An 18,492-nucleotide genomic window follows, 5' to 3' on the forward strand; every position below is an offset into this window, starting at 1 on the left:
CATTTAAACAATTATTAAAAGCTATACACATACTTAATTAATTTAAACAAATATAGTAGTTACTACCATGTCTTTAGATTAAAAAAAAAGATGTAATTTCCTCTCAAACCCCCCAGGTATTCCACTGTGCACAGTGGGGGGTTTGGGAGTAAATGAGAAGGAGAGAGAGAGAGAGAGAGAGATATATATATATCGTGCTTAACAACTAAGTCTTCGAGGTAGTAGTTTTTGCTGATTACCCATGTTTTTAGAGATATGAATATTCTCATATGCTAGCCTAGCTCCAAGTGCTTTGGACCGGACAAAGTTTGGCCCGAACCCGAGCTTCTTCTACCCAGTCTAAGTACTGAACTTCTTTTTAGGAAAATTCTTTTGGGAGGGGTTTTTATTTAAATTTACACAAAAGATTCAACAAAAACACTGATCTAAACTAATTTAACATGTTCTTGGTTTATTTACAATTTTCTCTTTCACATTTTCCTAATAAAAAACCTGAATTATTAATCGGCCTAGCCTAGTTACGAGTGTTTTGGCCGGGCTGAGCTTGGCCCGATCCGGAGCTTCTTCGACCCGGTCTAAGTATTACACTTTTCTTTGGGTAAACTTTTAAGGTATTGTTCTAGTATAATGTTCGAGTAAATTAAGACTCCGGGTAAATTGAGATTATTTCTATTTTATTTCAAGCCCGTTTTTGTATGTCTTTATATAAAGACATAAAAGGCTACCCTAATGTCTTTTATATAATATAAGTCCCCGGCAAACCAAGCTATATCAACATTTACGTCACATCAATTTTTACGTACGTCGACTTTTACGTCGTCAACATTAATGTATACCAAATAAACCAAAATACATCTACGTTGACAACGTCAACGTAAAAAAGACAAACTATTAAACTTCGACTATCAACGTAAACACTTAGAATAGTAGAGAAATCTATCTCACCACTCTAATAGAAGTGATATGTATTTTATTAACATATTAAAATAATTAGTAAATTTAAATGATAGATATTTATTTATTTACCTATATATATTCATACACATATCGAAAATTATTAACAAATTTATAATTTCTTGATAATCTATAATATAAGTATTTTAAAAGATCCACCGGCTTTCACTTTTCCAATTCTCGGATTGTGTAGAAGCTCCTTCGCACAATTAACGAAGTATCAGGGGTTGAAGTATATATTTTAGAATTGTAGCAAAACGTGGTCTTTATTTTTCCTTCATCTTTTTCGTGCGGAATCCCGGAATGTTGCGTGTCACGAAAAAGCAGCGAACTAGTCATGAAGCTTTTGTAAGAAATATGTAAGATTAATACATATATAAACTTTTTTTCCCACCAATTTTTGTTTTTTATTTGCCCAATATTTTTTCATTTGATTTTAATAATTTGACTTGTCACATCCGAAAGTTGTACTTTCGTCTACTAATACATTGTGTGTGCTCGATGCAATTCTTATAAAAGACGTTATTTGTTTACTTTAGTTAATTCATACACATATCTAAAATTATTAATAAATTTATTAATTTGTTGATAATTTATAATATAAATATTTTAAAAGATCCACCGGCTTTCACTTTTCTAATTCTTGGACTGTGTAGAAGCTCTTTCGCACAATTAACGAAGTATCAGGTGTAGAAGCATATATTTTAGAATTGTAGCGAAACGTGGCCCTTATTTTTCCTTCATCTTTTTCGTGCGGAATCCCGGAATGTTGCATGTCACGAAAAAGCAGCGAACTTGTAATGACGCTTCTGTAAGAAATATGTAAGTTTACCGGCCGTTTCTAGCGCAGGTTTCTAGCGCAGGTGACAAAAAATTTGATTGTTAATATTCGAGATCTAAGTTTGAATTCTAATTAATTTATATTTTCAGTTAAATTTATTTTTAAATAAAATAAACGAAGTGGATAACATGTTATCTTTTTATCTCAAAAAAAACATAAAATTAATATATATATATATGAACTATTTACCTATCTAGCCTCTTTACAAAAAACCTTCTTTTGAAAAAAATTCCGCATCTAGCCTCATTTTCAAAGATTAAAGAAAAAAAGAGAAATTAATACCTTTAATATATATTAAAGGGTTAAGTGGGGGAGATTACCTTTTTCTCTCTCCTTTCCCGAGATCCCTTCTCACTCCCTAATTTTTGTGTATAATTTATCTCATATCAATTTATTTCAAAATAGAAAATTTTCACATGGCGCATCAACCAATTCTAATCTTTTTATATTTTGATNTTTTCCTTCATCTTTTTCGTGCGGAATCCCGGAATGTTGCATGTCACGAAAAAGCAGCGAACTTGTCATGACGCTTCTGTAAAAAATATGTAAGTTTACCGTCAGTTTCTAGCGCAAGTGACAAAAAAATTTGATGATTGATATTTGAGATCCAAATTTAAATTCTAATTAATTTATATTTTCAGCTAAATTTATTTTTAAATAAAATAAACGAAGTGAATAATATGCTATCTTTCTCTCTCAAAAAAAATATAAGATTAATACATATATATATATAAACCTTTTTTTTCCCACAAATTTTATTTTTATTTGCCGAATATTTTTTGATTTGATTTTAATAATTTGACTTGTCACGTCCTAAAGTTGTACTCCCGTCAGCTAATACATTCTGTATGCTAGATGCAATTCTTACAAAAGACGTTACCTGTTTCTTGTTTTTTTTTATTTCTATTTTTTAATCATGCATCTAATTTGAAAGAAAATGCCTCCTTTTTAGATAAATAAAATAAACAAAGTAATAAGACAATGCCAAACTAGCTCTTTCAATAACAAAGAAAATGGAAAAAAAAAATTAAAGCCAAACGAACTACGCACGTAAATTTAATTTACAGAATGTTTACATATAATTAATCCGCCAACAAATTATCAGCTACAAATTAACTAACTTGCATGCGTATATATATAATCTCACTAAAGTAAGGTCACCCGCCCCGGTCACAACGGCACTCAACGGACCTAATCGATCGGACCCGAATCCTTATCCGAACAATTAATGAAAATAAAATGGGGTGGGTTAGTTGTCATAATCTCCAACCGTGCAAAACGCTTTACCAAAATCGTCCCAAAACCTCCACAACCCAACCCCAACCCCCTCCTCTCCCGGCCTTCGCCGGCGGCAACAGCTCCGACCGACATAACGGGCACGTCACCTGGCCCACGTCGATCCATCGGTCGACGCAGCACCGGTGGAACGCATGTCGGCAGTTCGCCAGCTCCCTAACTTCGTCGCCGCACCGCAAACGTTCCAAGCAGAACACGCACCGCGGACCGTCGACGGAGCTCGCGAATTTCACTACGGGGAGGCGGTCTTTGACGAACGAAGGCGCGGGGGCCTCCGGTGCGCCGGAGAGGAGGCGCAGTTGCGGCGGAGGGGAGCGGTAGAGCCCGAAGAAGGAGAGGAGGACGAGGACGGTGAGCCGTAGGCGATCGACGAATTTGACGAAGAGAAGCAAGGGCCGGGGAACGGCCATACAGATGCACACTAAAGGGATTCCCATGAGGAATTATGAGAGATATGTAAATATATATATCTATCTATGAGAATAAGGATCGAGAATTATAGATAGTTTGAATTGGTGAGGAATGAAGAAGGGGTGTGGGTGGAGAGGGGTTTATATATATGTTATGTTATGTTATGTTATGTTATGTAGACTTGTGTAGCATGCAATGGGGAAATGCAAGAGAGGTCGTTGAGAAAGCACGTGCCGGTTTCTGAGAGTTTTGGGCGGCTTCTGGTCTTTGAAGGTCCATGGTTTTTAATTAATTGCTATCTCCCTCGCCATCATCCTTTGACCAAACTGATTTAATTGGAGTTTTGACAAACGGGTAATTAATGCTACAGTTATTATAAATATGTATGTGCACGGCGAAAATTAGATAAATTAGTTATACTAGTGCATCTAATAAAAGTATTTACTATTTAATTTCTTAACTTTGGATTCATAATAGTATCCCCACTGAATAATAAACCATCAGAATCTAAGGATTAAATATTAAACAGATAGTAATCTAGCCCCGCAAAAATTTATACATTATACATTATCACATAAATACGGTACATATATATAATATGTTGAATGTAAAATAATTAAAATATACTATTTTTGGACGACTTAATTTATAGAGATGAATGCATATTTTACATAATTTCATAGCCATGCATGGGTAATTAAATTAGTTCGAATTCCACCGAACTCTGAAAAGTTTTTTCTAATTTTCAAACGCATTTAATAATCCCATGTTTAAATCTTGAATCTATTAACTTTGATACTGCCTTTGCTATTTAATTTGTTGGACTTGATCAAACTGGTAGAGGAACGCAAGAGATCATATGAAGCAGCCACACGCATACATGCATATTATAATGAGTGACCCCTTCAACATTACGCCGAACGAACTTATAATTGTGGGACACGTTTTGAACTTGTACAAGATTCCATTTGCCCAAGTCATAAGTATAGGAGGAAATTTAATTTGGCACGTAAATTAAAGTATCTGATAGATAGGATTTGATATGTGCAGTAACTTTTTTTTTTTTCTCCCTTTTAATTAGTTGGGGCCAAACGTGCGTGGATTAATTCCTCTATCGTTCTCCTCCGATTCAAAGTTTGATCCTGTGTCAATGTAGTCGTAGGTTCAACATCCGGATGCCTAGCTATTCATTTATTTATGATTATTTTGTTTAAAATGAGAAAAATTAAAGATAATAGCTATTATTAATTTAACTATTCAATCATGGATCACCAATCGATCGTTAGCTGCTCATGTTCAATATTTTAGTACCAATATACAATTCTTAGGCACCGTTTGGTTTGGGAATAGGGATAGGGATAGGCCCTTATCCCCCCTTTATACCCAAACGCTAATTTTTTATCCGAGAATAGTAGTTCTCGGTTATCCCCACCAACACCTTTATTTTTTATATAAAATTTTCTAATATTTTTCTTATCCTCGGGAACAACCCAATTTTCATCCAAACGCTATTTTTCTTATCCCATACTTGTACCTATCCCTGTAATAGCTAGTTCTTGCTTATACCCGAACCAAACGGTACCTTAAAATAAAAGCTTATGTTCAAATTAATTTTAGTACCAATATTTTAGTGCCAATAAGTACGCCGACGATTATAAAGATTTTGAAAGAATGAGAATATTTCGAATGCGCTCTAAAGATGATCTATTCGCAACAGTAACTTTTTTATTTATTTGCGTGAGACTTTATATTATTTGTACTATGTACTTGTCTTAATGAGCTAGACCTGCAACCAAAAATTAATTATAATTTTACAATTTTATCATTCAATAATTTATATTTTCTTACTAATTGTATTTTTTTATTACTAAAACATAAGTACAATATTTTAAATTTCAAGAGAAAGGATTACAACTCTTGGATCAAAAATTTTGATTCTATAATTTTTTTTTTAAGAGATAGCTAGTATACTACCTGCATCGTTTATTTCATTTAGAAATAAATTTTGCTGAAAATGTGAATCAATTAGAATTCGAATTTGGAATTTCGGATACTAACCACCAAGTCCTTTGCTATTTGCGCTAGAGACGGTCCGCTATAATTCTTTTTGAGTTTGTCTGTACCACTTCTCTTAATATTATAACTACTTATGATCAATTACCCCCTCCAATGAATTATTAATTAAATGTCAAATCCTAACTTGACTATAGCAAAAGACAAATTAATAGAGCACTCTACGTGCTCATTTACAATTTGTGCTACTTAATTTATTGTGATAATTGATTTTCTTTTTTTTAATCACACCCTTAGGTTAATTATCATAGGCTTAATTACCTAGCCTTTTTAATTTTTGCCCCAGTAAAAATCGTTCCATGAGATAAGGCGTCCTCCAAAGCTCTAACCACAATAATGTTTTGAACCGTTCGCCGCTCCACTAATTCCATCTTGTTTCTGCTAAGCAACAAAATTATTCTTAGCAAATTTTGAACCAGTCTACTAATTAAATTGATTAGACCGGCCTGATAAAAAGCCAGCGAAATTGGATCAGAATAACAGATGAATAACTAGTTGAACCAGCCGCTAATTAAATTCTGAATAAATTAATAACATTTTCGATTTACTACTACTAGCTCTAATTTCTGAGAAAAAAAGAATAATTCTTTTATTAGCTTCGAGCTAGTGTACGTAACATCGGTTTAGTTTGTTGTCCACATCAGCCCGGCCTGCGACGACGCTGCGTAGATGGATAGACGTCGTCGTCAAAGTCGGTGGCGACACCATCACAAGCGACGTGAAGGGCGCTTCTACCTGAATGCCGACTACAGATTCTTCGAGGCGTACGTCGACGTGGCCCGGCCCAACCGACCAATAGATTGCTCTTCACACGTGAAAATCGTACCGCGCGACATGCGACTGACACGTAAGCATCTCTGTACAAAAATTTCATAAGTAGGAGACCCCTGCGCTTAATTAGCGTTTACCACTATATGGATCAGATTTACTTCTACTACTGCACTTGACTGGAATTGAAAAACTAAAATACTTTAATTTATCTGTGAAATGAAAAACTGCCATTATTTTGAAATCGCCTAAATAATTGATTTTGTTGTTGTTATGGAATCTAAAATGGAAATAGACTCGCAATAATTTTGGTTGAATCTCCGAAAAAATCAAGATCCTAACCAACTATAATAGTCGGACAGCCGAAATTTCTCGTAACAAATGTTAAATTTATAAATATAATTTTAAGCCCGCGCAGTCAAACAAATTTGTTTCTATTATATTCAGCCAAATAAAATATATATAGCTATAACTATTATATTTTTAACTGCCTATGACTATAACTATATTGTATTTATAATTATACCGAAACTGCTGTATGAGCAAGGCTAAATTCTATTCTAACTAAATAGATAATTTTGATTTTTCAAGAGAGAGAGAGAGAGAGAGGGGTAAGCTTCCCCAAGCTTCAAGGATATTTATCAGGGGAGTAAAAAATCAAAGATTAAAACACTAGATTTTAGACATTGAATAATTATTTTTTATATTATTATTCAAATCCTTTTCACTATTCATTTATTATTTATTTCTTTTTCAGTTAATAACTGTTGAATGATGGATATTAATTATAGTTTCGAATTTACTTTGTTGGAAAGTCCTTCGGAGCTAGACTATATATGTAGTGAGTGTGCTACGATGCACAACATATTTTACACCAGGAGGAAAAAAAAAAAAAAATAGAAGCTTTTTGAAAAAAATCCATCTACACAATGCAAAATTAGTAACAAAAAGAAGATTCCCGGTGATAAACAATTCTGATTGAACCTTTAAACATGCTTTTATTGATTCGCTTTCCCCTCGAGCCGAATTTTTCTTAAGTTATAAACTTTGTTCTAACCACATATTTAAATTGCTATCAGCGTGAGATGATTCAGAAATAGATGTGGTTGCTTCGTAATTAATACTTAACACAATGGCCCAACCACATGATTGCGATATAGATATAATACTTAGTTGTCATAACGAGCATAGTGTCCACAATTGACTTGATCTGCTTGTTAACAACGGGGTAGTATTTACTGTCCTAATCCTCTTTTCACCAAGTTAAACCAAGTGATCATTAATTATATTTCTTTTGATTTTTGAAACTTCTCGTGCTTTATACATATATCAGTTTAATTATAATATATCATGGCTTCATTTGGACTCCACCAGCTATTACAGTATATCATTATTTGAGCTCGCGGCAATTATATGTGAGGGTGAATATATTGAAAACTTACCAAATAATGAAGTGTCCACTACATCTCCCGCGAAGATGTGTGACATCAAATGCATTAAAAATAAAAGTGATGGTGTTTTCCAGTAAATTGCTCAGCTCATAGATCACGGAAACAGAGCTCTCTTGTATTATGAAAATGGAGGGGAAATTTTTTTTAGAAAAAAGTGAAAATAAAGTTAGTCCTCTTGTACTATGAAAATGGAGGGGAAAGTTTTTTTTAGAAAAAAGTGAAAATAAAGTTAGTCTTCTTGTATTATGAAAATGGAGGGGACATTTTTTTTAGAAAATAGTGAAATAAAGTTAGTCCTTTTGTCATTGATAATCTTTGTCAATATAAAAACTTTTTAGTTTCTCTTTAAAGTACAGTTGATATGTCACTTTTAATCCTCAATCCTCAGTAGTTAACTATTTGGAGCCGCCAAAAAATATTTATCGGTCTTAAATCTAGTTTATTTGGTTTAGTTTACCCCGGATACCAATATTATTGCGGAGGTCAACTACTGAGCCAATTTTTTCATGACAAGTTGTAGTAATTCATGCATCATGCATGGTGTTTTGTGGATTGTGGGGAAAAATATTGAGCCAACTAAGATCAACTTTGGGACCTACTAGTTTTGATAATTAGGCTTCATAATAGCATCCAAGTATGTGGTTCAAATGGTTTATCCAGGGACCCCAACAGGACCTAGGTACTTGCTATTTTATGCAGAGACAATTACGTACTAAAAAATTAAAAAATAAAAAGAGAGTCAGAATAAAGAGTGAAATACAAAAGAATTTAGTGAAAGATTTAGAGTTAAAGATAAGAAAAGATATGAAAAAAGATTTGAGAACATGTCATGCTATATATTTTTTTCTCACAGAAAATCTCGTATCTACGATCTTGTTTAACATTAATATGTGAAAAAAAGACACATCTGCCTAACAAGTTCTTTGTAATATATTATAGATCCCTCTATCTGTCGCTCTCTAAGCTGAGTCCTGAGTTCATTAGGTTCTGATTTAACCTAGCTACTTGTTTTTTTTTTCTCTTTTTTTTTTGAGAGAAGAAGGGAGCAAGTTATTTACTTTATTCAGCTAGAAATATAAAATAACTAAGGCAGCTTCGAGGTTAGACCTCTAATATGAACTATTAATCTCTTAACCAACTATATTAGGTATGATTGGTTCAAACTTGCTAGCATTTTGCAAACGTTCTTATAAAAATTACTTATCAAACCTACTCTTGAATATATGAGTTAAAACTATTTTACCAGATCAATCTATTGACAACATCTTTTTAGAGTTGGTTTCAAGTCCTTTCATTAATCTCTCTTTATTATTATTATTATTATTATTATTCTAAAAAATCTGGGTGCAGCTCGGATGGGCCTTCGAAGGAGAGAGTTTGATAAGGGTTGTAAAATGAAAGAAAAGGATGGGAGATTAATGCAATATAGGTTGAAGATTGGGTATGAGGCGGCACGTGCCAGTGCCACGTCTTTGCGAACGGGGTTGCCGTCCAATGGACACATGCCAGATTGTAGGCTGAGGCCTAGGAGGGAAGAAATGGCCCCCTTTAACTCACACGTGCGTAATTGTCGGCCGAGTCCGGGGAGGGCAAGGAACAGTGACATTGGCAATATCTGATAGAGGCTATTTGGCCGCACTGTAGTTTATAGTACTACTATTAAGTTAAGCGCCGTCATCTGAACAGCGTTTCTCGACGGCAATGGTGGAATCACCGTAATTAAGCTTCTGCTTTAGAGATTTGGAATCGCATTTCAATTTTTTACCACAGCAGAACTTTTGAATTTATCAACTTTTCGAATGTTACATTGAAGGCATCTACGGTTAGAGAACTAAAAATCTTAATGGCATGCTTCAGATGATTTTTAATGGCATGCTTCAGATAGACAACACAAGTTGTAGAACAAATAAACTTTTCGGAGATTGAAAAGCGCCAAACTAAGAGGGTTCTATGGGCCGTGCTGTGCCGTTCCACAAGTGGTCCCGCCCATTTCATATTCTTAGCCCAAACCCAATCTGAGCCAGTTTCTGAAGTATTGGTTGGGCTCGACATTACTTGGCCCGGCTCGATCCAGAATATTACAACGTTGGAAAAACTCTGGCCCGGACCCAGCTTAGCCCATCAACACCTCTAATTAATTTCAGAAAACTCAGACACGATTTTATCTGTTTTTCAAATAGAGCCTCTACAAGATTCAAGCACCACTACATTAGACTATTATTAAGCTCGAATGATTCCTTCAAATTATACATATACACTTTAACATTGGATTCGCAAATATCTGACGTAACAATTTACGATAGTGATTAGCATTCTGAGAGCAGGTCTCAATGTATATTCAGTGAACAAATGGTTGATATATGACATTTTATATTCTTCTGCGGTAGTCGTACTCAAAGCTAGACAGAAAAATAATCCAGACTGTTCTGATTTCTCATACAGGAATTGGGATTTTTTTAGCATCTTAGTACTACTATTGCCTTTTTTGTCTCTTCCAAAGATGATTACAATGCCATTCGATATAAACGTACTGATTCTCTACTCTCGTTGGATAGATTATAATGCACTACAATCCAATGCGAAATGTTGCTCCTTTCAGAGAAATAAATGAGTAAAAAAATACTATTGGCCTTTTTGTTTTTTGTCAACCAAATTGTGTAATTGGTATAATTAACAGGCGATTTCTTGTTTATGAAATACAACAAATATGCAAATTGTAATGTATTGAGTTATGAATCGATGCTAAGCACTTACACAGTGTTCACTAGTTCTATATAAATGGAGATTTTACAAACCATGATAGACGCATATCATGACATCAACAATGACAATTCAAATTTATGTTAACATAGAGAACATTACATGGTTTAATTCCTTGTCATATGGAAAGAAAATAAGCACTTAAGATTTCTAATCTACATTAATCGCATCTATCACACTCGTGTCACCATAATAAGTTTGACAATTGAATCCCTTCCACCGAACGTCGGATAAGTCATCCTGTAGACGCCACTTACTATACGTTAAAGTGTTGTCGATTAGTCAATTTTTTCAATAAATTATATTGTCGGTAACTCAGTTTCTTCAAACATTGCATCCGCCTAATTCGCCATGTTTGAAATTTGAGCCACTACGTACCGTCACTTTAATTGATCTTTTAATGCCGTAGGATTAATATTTCCATAATCTACTAGCATTTTTTTTTTCTAAATTTGAAAGAAATTTTTTTTACGCATATATATATATATATATTCATTAAAATCTATTAATGAGGATGATTAATGTCTTCAAGACAGGGAAAAAAAATTATTATTTACGGCATACATAGAATGTTGAACAATAAGTCGCCGTATGAATTGGTTAGTACGCAAATAATTAATATGCCTGATTGATGGATGCATCGGGTACTTGGTACCCCCGCGAAATAAAAATATCCAATAGAGCATAGCAAGTGCAATTATGTGATACATGAATTTTGGATGTTTTTTCTAGAAGAACTGTTGAACATTATATTGTATGGCCCAATTATTCGCTATGTCCACTTTCCAAGTTGATAGACATGGAATCTGCACGACAACTAAAGCTAAACTAGTAAAAATACTTAGATAAACACTGACGGTCTCTAGTGCAAGAGATAAAGAATTTGATAATTGATATCTGAGATTTCAAATTCAAAATCTAGTTACTTCTCATCTTTAGCTAAGTTTATTTTTTTTAAAAAATAAACGAAATAGTTAATATATTATCTTTCTCTCTTTCTAAAAAAAAGATAAACTTAAAAAAAAAAAGTTAATTGTATATATGTCCTTACAAATATGATGAATTACAGATATATTCCTGCAAAGCTCAACTTTCATAAATTATTCCTGTAAAAGTCCTAATATATTCAGATATGTCCCTACCGTTAGGGTACGTTAGAGAAATTTTGTTAACTACAGTTAAAATACTTAACCATAGTTAATTAATAATGTGAATTGATAATTTTGTCCTTCTTCCTCTTCCTCTTCCTCTTCCTCTTCCTCTCCTGTTTTTTCTTCTTTCTCTTCTTCTCCATATCCTCCTTTTTCTCCTTTTTTTCTCCTCCTTCGTTGTCATCGTCGTTGATGATCCGATCGTCGTCGCCATCGTGGTGCCCGCATGGGTCGTCGTCACGAGCGCCTCCGACGGCATCGGCCGCGCCTTCGCCTTCCGCCTCTTCCTCGTCCTCATTGGCCGCAACCCCGACAAGCTCCGCAAGGTCGCCACCGCCGCCGTCCGTTCCCACAGCCTGAAGAGGAAGAGGAAGAGGAAGAGGAAGAGGAAGAGGGCAAGGGCAAAATTATCATTTCACAACTCTATTGTTAAAAAATTAACAGCTCTTTAGCAGATCCTAACCAGAGGGATATATCTGAATAAATTAGTACTTTTGCAGGAATAACTTATAAAAATTGAGCTTTGCAGAAATATATCTACAATTCACCATATTTGCAGAGAGAGACGTGTATACAATTAAAAAAATTAATGAAACACATTCTTCCGATAATAATGTTGTATGGGTAATATGGGTATAGAGACTTGCCAACAAAAGAAAAAGTATTAATTTCCTTAAAACCCTCGGAATTAAAGGTTGTAATTAATTTCATAAATACTCCTTCAAATTATAAAATTTCATTAGTTCCCTTATATAAGCATTAAAGATTTAGAGTTTTGGCTTTGTGTTTGGGGTTTAGAGCAGCATTTGTGATAGATTTATAGGTTTAGAGAGATATGAATGACAATTTTTTTTTTGAAAAAATAATAGCATGCTATTGATTTCGTTTATTTTTAGAAATAATTTTATTAAAAATATGAAACAACTAGGATTCAAAGTTGGTACCTCATAAATCAATTCCATCAAGCCTCTTACAACTTGCATTAATGTCCGTCGGTATGAATATTAGATTTATATGTTTAGAAGGATAGGAATGATATTTTAAATTTTGAAAGGGTATGCATGATCTCTTAAAGTTTTAGAAGGTAATGTTTGAAATTTACCTAAATAAAATAGAATAAAATCCAAAAACCTTATAAATATTTGCTTTTTAAGTTTACTGCCCTTATCTTTTAAAGCCTCAATTTTGTTCTCTTAAAATTCAATGTTGTAGGACTAAACTCGGTATTGTTATTCATTATTCCGTACATGAATTCTGTAGTATAATCGGATAATTATTAATGTACTCATATTAGCTTTAATAATGGCGAAAAATTGAAAGTTAAAAGTAGTAAATAGACAGTAATCATTTTAAAAAAGTTATCTAATGCGAGATAAAATAGAAAATTTTTAAGCACTTCCATAGTTTTTAAGGATGAGTATGCCTACATACTTATTGGTTATACAATATAATTTATAAACAGAATATTGATGAAATTATAATAATATTGATATATGTAAATACTATAATTCTAAATTCCAAGTGGATGAATTATTTTTTTTTATAAAACAGAAGGGTAAAATAAAAATAAATATTTATTGAAAAATATTCTGTATTTTTATTTAAAAATATTATCAAAACTGTGGATGCTTGCATAAAAACTCTTCTCTTTTTTTTCTTTTTTCCCCCCCTATTAAGTGGAGCTCGAATATACATGTAGCTTCATTGTATCCGGTCCCTCTTTTCTCTTACCTGCCGAGTGAAAAAAATGACAAGAAATGGACTTGATAGCGGAAACCCAGATTCAGAAAAAAATTTTAGAATGTGATAAGTTATGTTAATAATATAGTGTTTTCAATCAATCAAATAATTTTTTAAAAATTATCTGTCGCCCCAGTATTATTATAAAAAATATTATTATATTTATTTAAAAAATATAATTAATTTTATTATTAATAATATGGATTAAGATTCAGAGTCTGTAATGATTGAAATAGACACTCACACGCAACTTATTTTATAAAGTTGACTCGCTTTTCACAAGTCAAAATAAATAATTAGAGCTTCCCGATGCTATTTTTTATGTGCTAAATGCGGATGTGTCTCCACGCTGTTTTCCTGCGTATGATGTTGACATTCCAATTACCGTGACTTGACCGGTTTAGCTCGGAGGGAATGTCCATTGCTGCGTGCACATGCATGAACTTATCACCTCATTGTAATAAGTATAGGTTAATTAGGAAAATAACATATATTATAATCAATAATTATAGAATAGTATGATAAAAAAAAATAACATTATAGTTGACGGAAATTTAGCAAATTCTATCACTGTTAACAAACTAACGTTTATCAAATTCAATAAAGTTTTTTTTTTTTTTTTAAGAGAGAGATTGGTTGCACGCTACCTATTTCGTTTATTTTTAATGATCGAGATATTAAAGTTGAAATTCAGTCTAACATATGCGCGCTATATATACCATTCAAAAAGTTCATATATAAAAAATTATTAAGTTATAAAAATCTATTATTAAGAATTAAATAGTCTCAAAAATTAAAATTTATGACATTTTGGTATATAGAGCTTCTAAGTATATAAGAATATATGTATTCAGAAGTGCTTTTTTTAAAAAAAAGAAATTTTGAGAGAAAGAAAGTATGCTATCCATTTCAATCATTATTTTGTTAGAAATTAAAGCAATTAGAAATGCAAAGCACGCAACTAAAGTTCGAACTTAGAACATGAGATACTAACCATTAGACTTTTGTCATTTGCGCCACTTCTGCAAGTGGAGGAATAAAACTCAATCTTCATTACTTCCGATGTTCGTTTGGTATAAATAAAAAAAATAATAATATAAGTATATAACTCAAGTTACATTAGACATCCACTTCACCTATTTTTGACTTTTCCCTCTAGAGTACCGAACTTAAGTTCCACCCCCTTTTCTAAAAAATTTATTAAATATTTACAATAGACTAAGATTACTTTTAGGGTGTGTTTGGTTCGGGTTATTTGCAACGACCCGGCCTGCCAGCAATAATTACTTATTGGGCCCAACAACTAGCTCAAAATGCTTAAGTCCAGTTATTATTACTAGCGTGTAGGCCTCATATAAGCTGATCGGAATCAGTATCCCATCCGATGTGGGATTATTGGGGGCGTTACATTATCAACCTACACCAAAACTATATATTTAGGGAATTTAATTATTCAATATGTTAGATTTTGTTGGGATAAGTTTACCACTATATTTAATTAGCAAGTAACGAAATCTATTTACTTATATCAAAATAAATAATAAAATTTTAAAAAAATTAATTTTACCGACATCAACCTACACTAAAACAAATAAAAAAATGATTAAATTTAACATTCAAGCCAGCTATATGAATTATATCAAAACAAAAAATAAAAAAATAATTATGCCTCAGAAAAATTCAAATACTATTGAATTTGAATTATGTTGAATCTTGAGATTCATCCATCTAAACGCCCCCTTAGTGAAAGTGTTGAATTTTGGTACTAAGGCCATGTTTGGCCAAGCTATTGCAAAGTGATTTTCAGCTGTAAATCACTTTTAGGCCAAGGTAGAGTGTTTGGTAAAGGTATTTAGAAATTTGATTCTGTTTCCTAAAAGCTGAAAACTGATTCTTCAACCTCCAAAAGCAGAAGCTGAAAAAACCTGTTTTTCCAAAACAGATTCCCGCACAAGCTGTTTCACAACTTAAATTTTTTTACTAAAATACCGAAATTATTTTTAAACAAACATTACAATTCTATCATATCCTTTTATAATTAATAATATATCTCTCATTACTCTCCCATTACTCTCACAGCCAACTCTCACTCCTACTCCCAAAAAAAAAAAAAACCACTCTCCTCTTCTCTCTTCTTCATCTAAGCACTCTCCTGTCCTCCCCTCTCTTCTTCATCTCTCTCTCTTTTTCCTCTCCGGCGACGCCTTTTCTACCGGCAAGTTTCTTCTCCGGCGAACCTACAAGGTACTCCCTTTTTCTTTTTTTTTTTCCCAAGAAGAGTGTTTTTTTTTTCATACAGATTATCTCTCGCCCTCTCTTGATTTCTCTCTCTAATCCGCGCCCGGCCCCAGATTATCTCTCTCCCTCTCTTGATTACTCTCTTGATTTGCTAAACAGGTTTCTAAAATCACTTCAGCACAATTACTTTTCTATCAGACTCAGTCAAACGCTCTACAGCTTTTAACAGAAATTACTTTTCTAAATCAAAATTATTTTTTTAGAAATCACTTTTTCAGAAGTTAGGCCAAACAGGCCCTAAGATTGGCACGGGCGTGCGGGGTGCATGAAATGAACTTACACGTACACCGCGCGCTGTGGCAATAATTTCTCCGCACCACAAATGAACAGAGACATGTGCAGCATGTGACGCTGTGGAAACTTGGGCTTGCAGTTATCCGATCACATCGTCGTCGTCACGCCGAGACGATAAGTTTCCGCGTGCTCGCCTCAAGCTAAGCCCGAAAACGTGCTGGCGTACGTTACATGACTCGCGCGCACCCCTATCCACTACGTACGGAAGAAATTCAAAGGCACCCACGTGGTAGAAAAAAGAACATCTCGAAGTAACCTTCCACCTCTAGCTAGCTCTGTCGGCAAAGATATCACGTCTCCACCGCTACAGCTTCACGCAGATAAGAATGGATGATATAAAGTTCATCGTCTTCATCGACAAATTAATATGCTTGTGTGTTATTCAAGAGAAATAGCAGAACATTTGTACGTACGAGGAGAAAGACATTCGCTTGCATAAAAAATTTCTGCTTATAGAACAATTTGATTATCTATTTATATCAGGATACTTTTGAAATTCTCAACAATTAGAACTCGCCGTAGCTCCCAAATTAATTATTGGGCAGGAGAAAGACATTGAATTTACACAAAACAATATTTCCTTCTATATGTTATTGACAGATTGAAAAGTACGTATGTATTATTTTTCAAGTCATACGAATGAAGCGATTAAAGCATCTATATTATATATATGCCAATATATCAACAATTTATAATATCAATATTTTCGAGAATTTGCACAGTAGCATTCGTTGTAGGGAGAGTACTCGTCAAATTCAGTTAAATCATAGATTTTTTAAAAAAAACTATATTTTATAAACTTATATGATCCATATGTACTATCTAAAATTTCACAAATTAGAAATCATAATTTTCAGTAAATCTTTTGTAATGAATGAAATTTGTTTGATATCTTGTGCAACTATATTGATACCTAAATGATATATTCGAAAAATATTGAAAATTTACAGAGAGATTGCAATTGATGGTAGACACTTAGAGTTGAGATGTTTATAGTCGGAAAATACAGTTCAACTCACCGCTAATATCATGTTAGATTTTATTGGGTTTTAGTGATTTAAAATTTTATTAGCCTCTTGGACAGCCCAATACTTAATGCGCCTTTTATGAAAGTCCAATTAAAATTTTCATATGCGAGGTTTAGTCCCACATTGGAAGCTAAAAATGTGTTATTTGTATTTATATATCTCTTTATTCTCAAGCTAGTTGTTTGGGAGAAAATGAAAGTTATGTTATCATTTAAACGCACGCACGGTTTATACACCGGGTTTATTTTATTTTATAATTTTAGACTTATCTTATTCTACACGAAATTAACGCGTTCAAACAAGATTCTCGTCTCTATTATATATATTGAAGAACATTGCGTGAATTTAACTTCAACAACCTGGTTATATATATTGGAGAAGGCCTTTGTTATATATATTGAAGAAGATTGCGTGAGTTCAACTTCAATAACCTGGTTATATATATTGGAGAAGGTTGCGTAAGTTCAACAAGTATATATATTGGAGAAGGTTGTGTGAGTTCAACAAGAACCCCAGCATACCTAAGAGTTAAACCTTACCTCGTCTTTTCCTGCTTTCTCGCCATTGATTTTCGTGGAGCTTTCTTTGCTGGATCTGAAGCTTGTTGGGTTCGTCTTACTCCACTTTGAAAACGTAAGGGTGGAATTTGGTCGTTGTATCGTTGAAAGTAATTGCCGGGAAGCCTCGCACGTGGAGGGACAATTTCGCTTTTAAAATAGTGTTCTGCACATTTCGATTCACAGGACTTTTCTAATTCTTTTATTTACAGTATTTATTATTTTTTTTTTCTCGGATCTTTTCTAAAACTGAAATTAAACTTTTGAATTATTTTAAAAAATATTTTAATAAAAAATCAGAAAGATTTTTCAACGTATCAAATCTCTGATAGTCTAATAATTTATTATAGTGGTCGAAAGTTCGAGCCTCCATATAACGAGAAGATTTTCTCTCCTATGTATATATGTCGGTTGATGTGAATTGAACAACTACATAAAAATTTAAATTCGGCGGACAAGTGAGTACAATTATTCAAAAAGATGTGTAAAATCAATTGCCAACTGGTGCCAATCATTCTCAATAGAGTTTTCCCGAACATAAATAAAAACACGAGGACCACGCGCATAAATTAACAATCTTGTTAGCTAGAATTTTAGAAACCTTTCATTGACACAGATGAATTTAATTAGTTGTTTTCAATTATTAATAACGACAGAGCTGCTAAATTATGTTGACATTGCACAAAAGATACACACACGCTAGCTATTCCTTCACCGCCACAACAAAAAAGAAAAAGGTGAATAATCATCCATTGAAGTAAAATCTTCTAAAACAAGAATGCCAATGTCCATTCCTAATTAAACACAACGATTGCTATCACACACTGATTCAATTTCTTCAGTTTACGAACTTCCTATAAAGCTTTCTAC

At 33.2% G+C, this 18,492-nt stretch overlaps 1 protein-coding gene and 1 long non-coding RNA gene across 2 annotated transcripts; one reads left to right on the forward strand and one right to left on the reverse strand.

Moving 5' to 3' along the window:
• Positions 2,812 to 3,657, reverse strand: LOC109707249 (E3 ubiquitin-protein ligase RHA1B-like). Its single transcript, XM_020228393.1, has one exon. It carries the CDS (start codon positions 3,526 to 3,528, stop codon positions 3,079 to 3,081), a length of 450 nt encoding a protein of 149 aa, XP_020083982.1. The 5' UTR covers positions 3,529 to 3,657; the 3' UTR covers positions 2,812 to 3,078.
• On the forward strand, positions 15,517 to 16,571 carry LOC109707996. Its single transcript, XR_002215628.1, has 2 exons — positions 15,517 to 15,689; positions 15,843 to 16,571. It is a non-coding gene; the product is annotated as an uncharacterized LOC109707996 (long non-coding RNA).

The sequence above is a fragment of the Ananas comosus genome, linkage group 3 (genome assembly GCF_001540865.1).
Source record: "Ananas comosus cultivar F153 linkage group 3, ASM154086v1, whole genome shotgun sequence".
Taxonomy (NCBI): Eukaryota; Viridiplantae; Streptophyta; class Magnoliopsida; order Poales; family Bromeliaceae; genus Ananas; species Ananas comosus.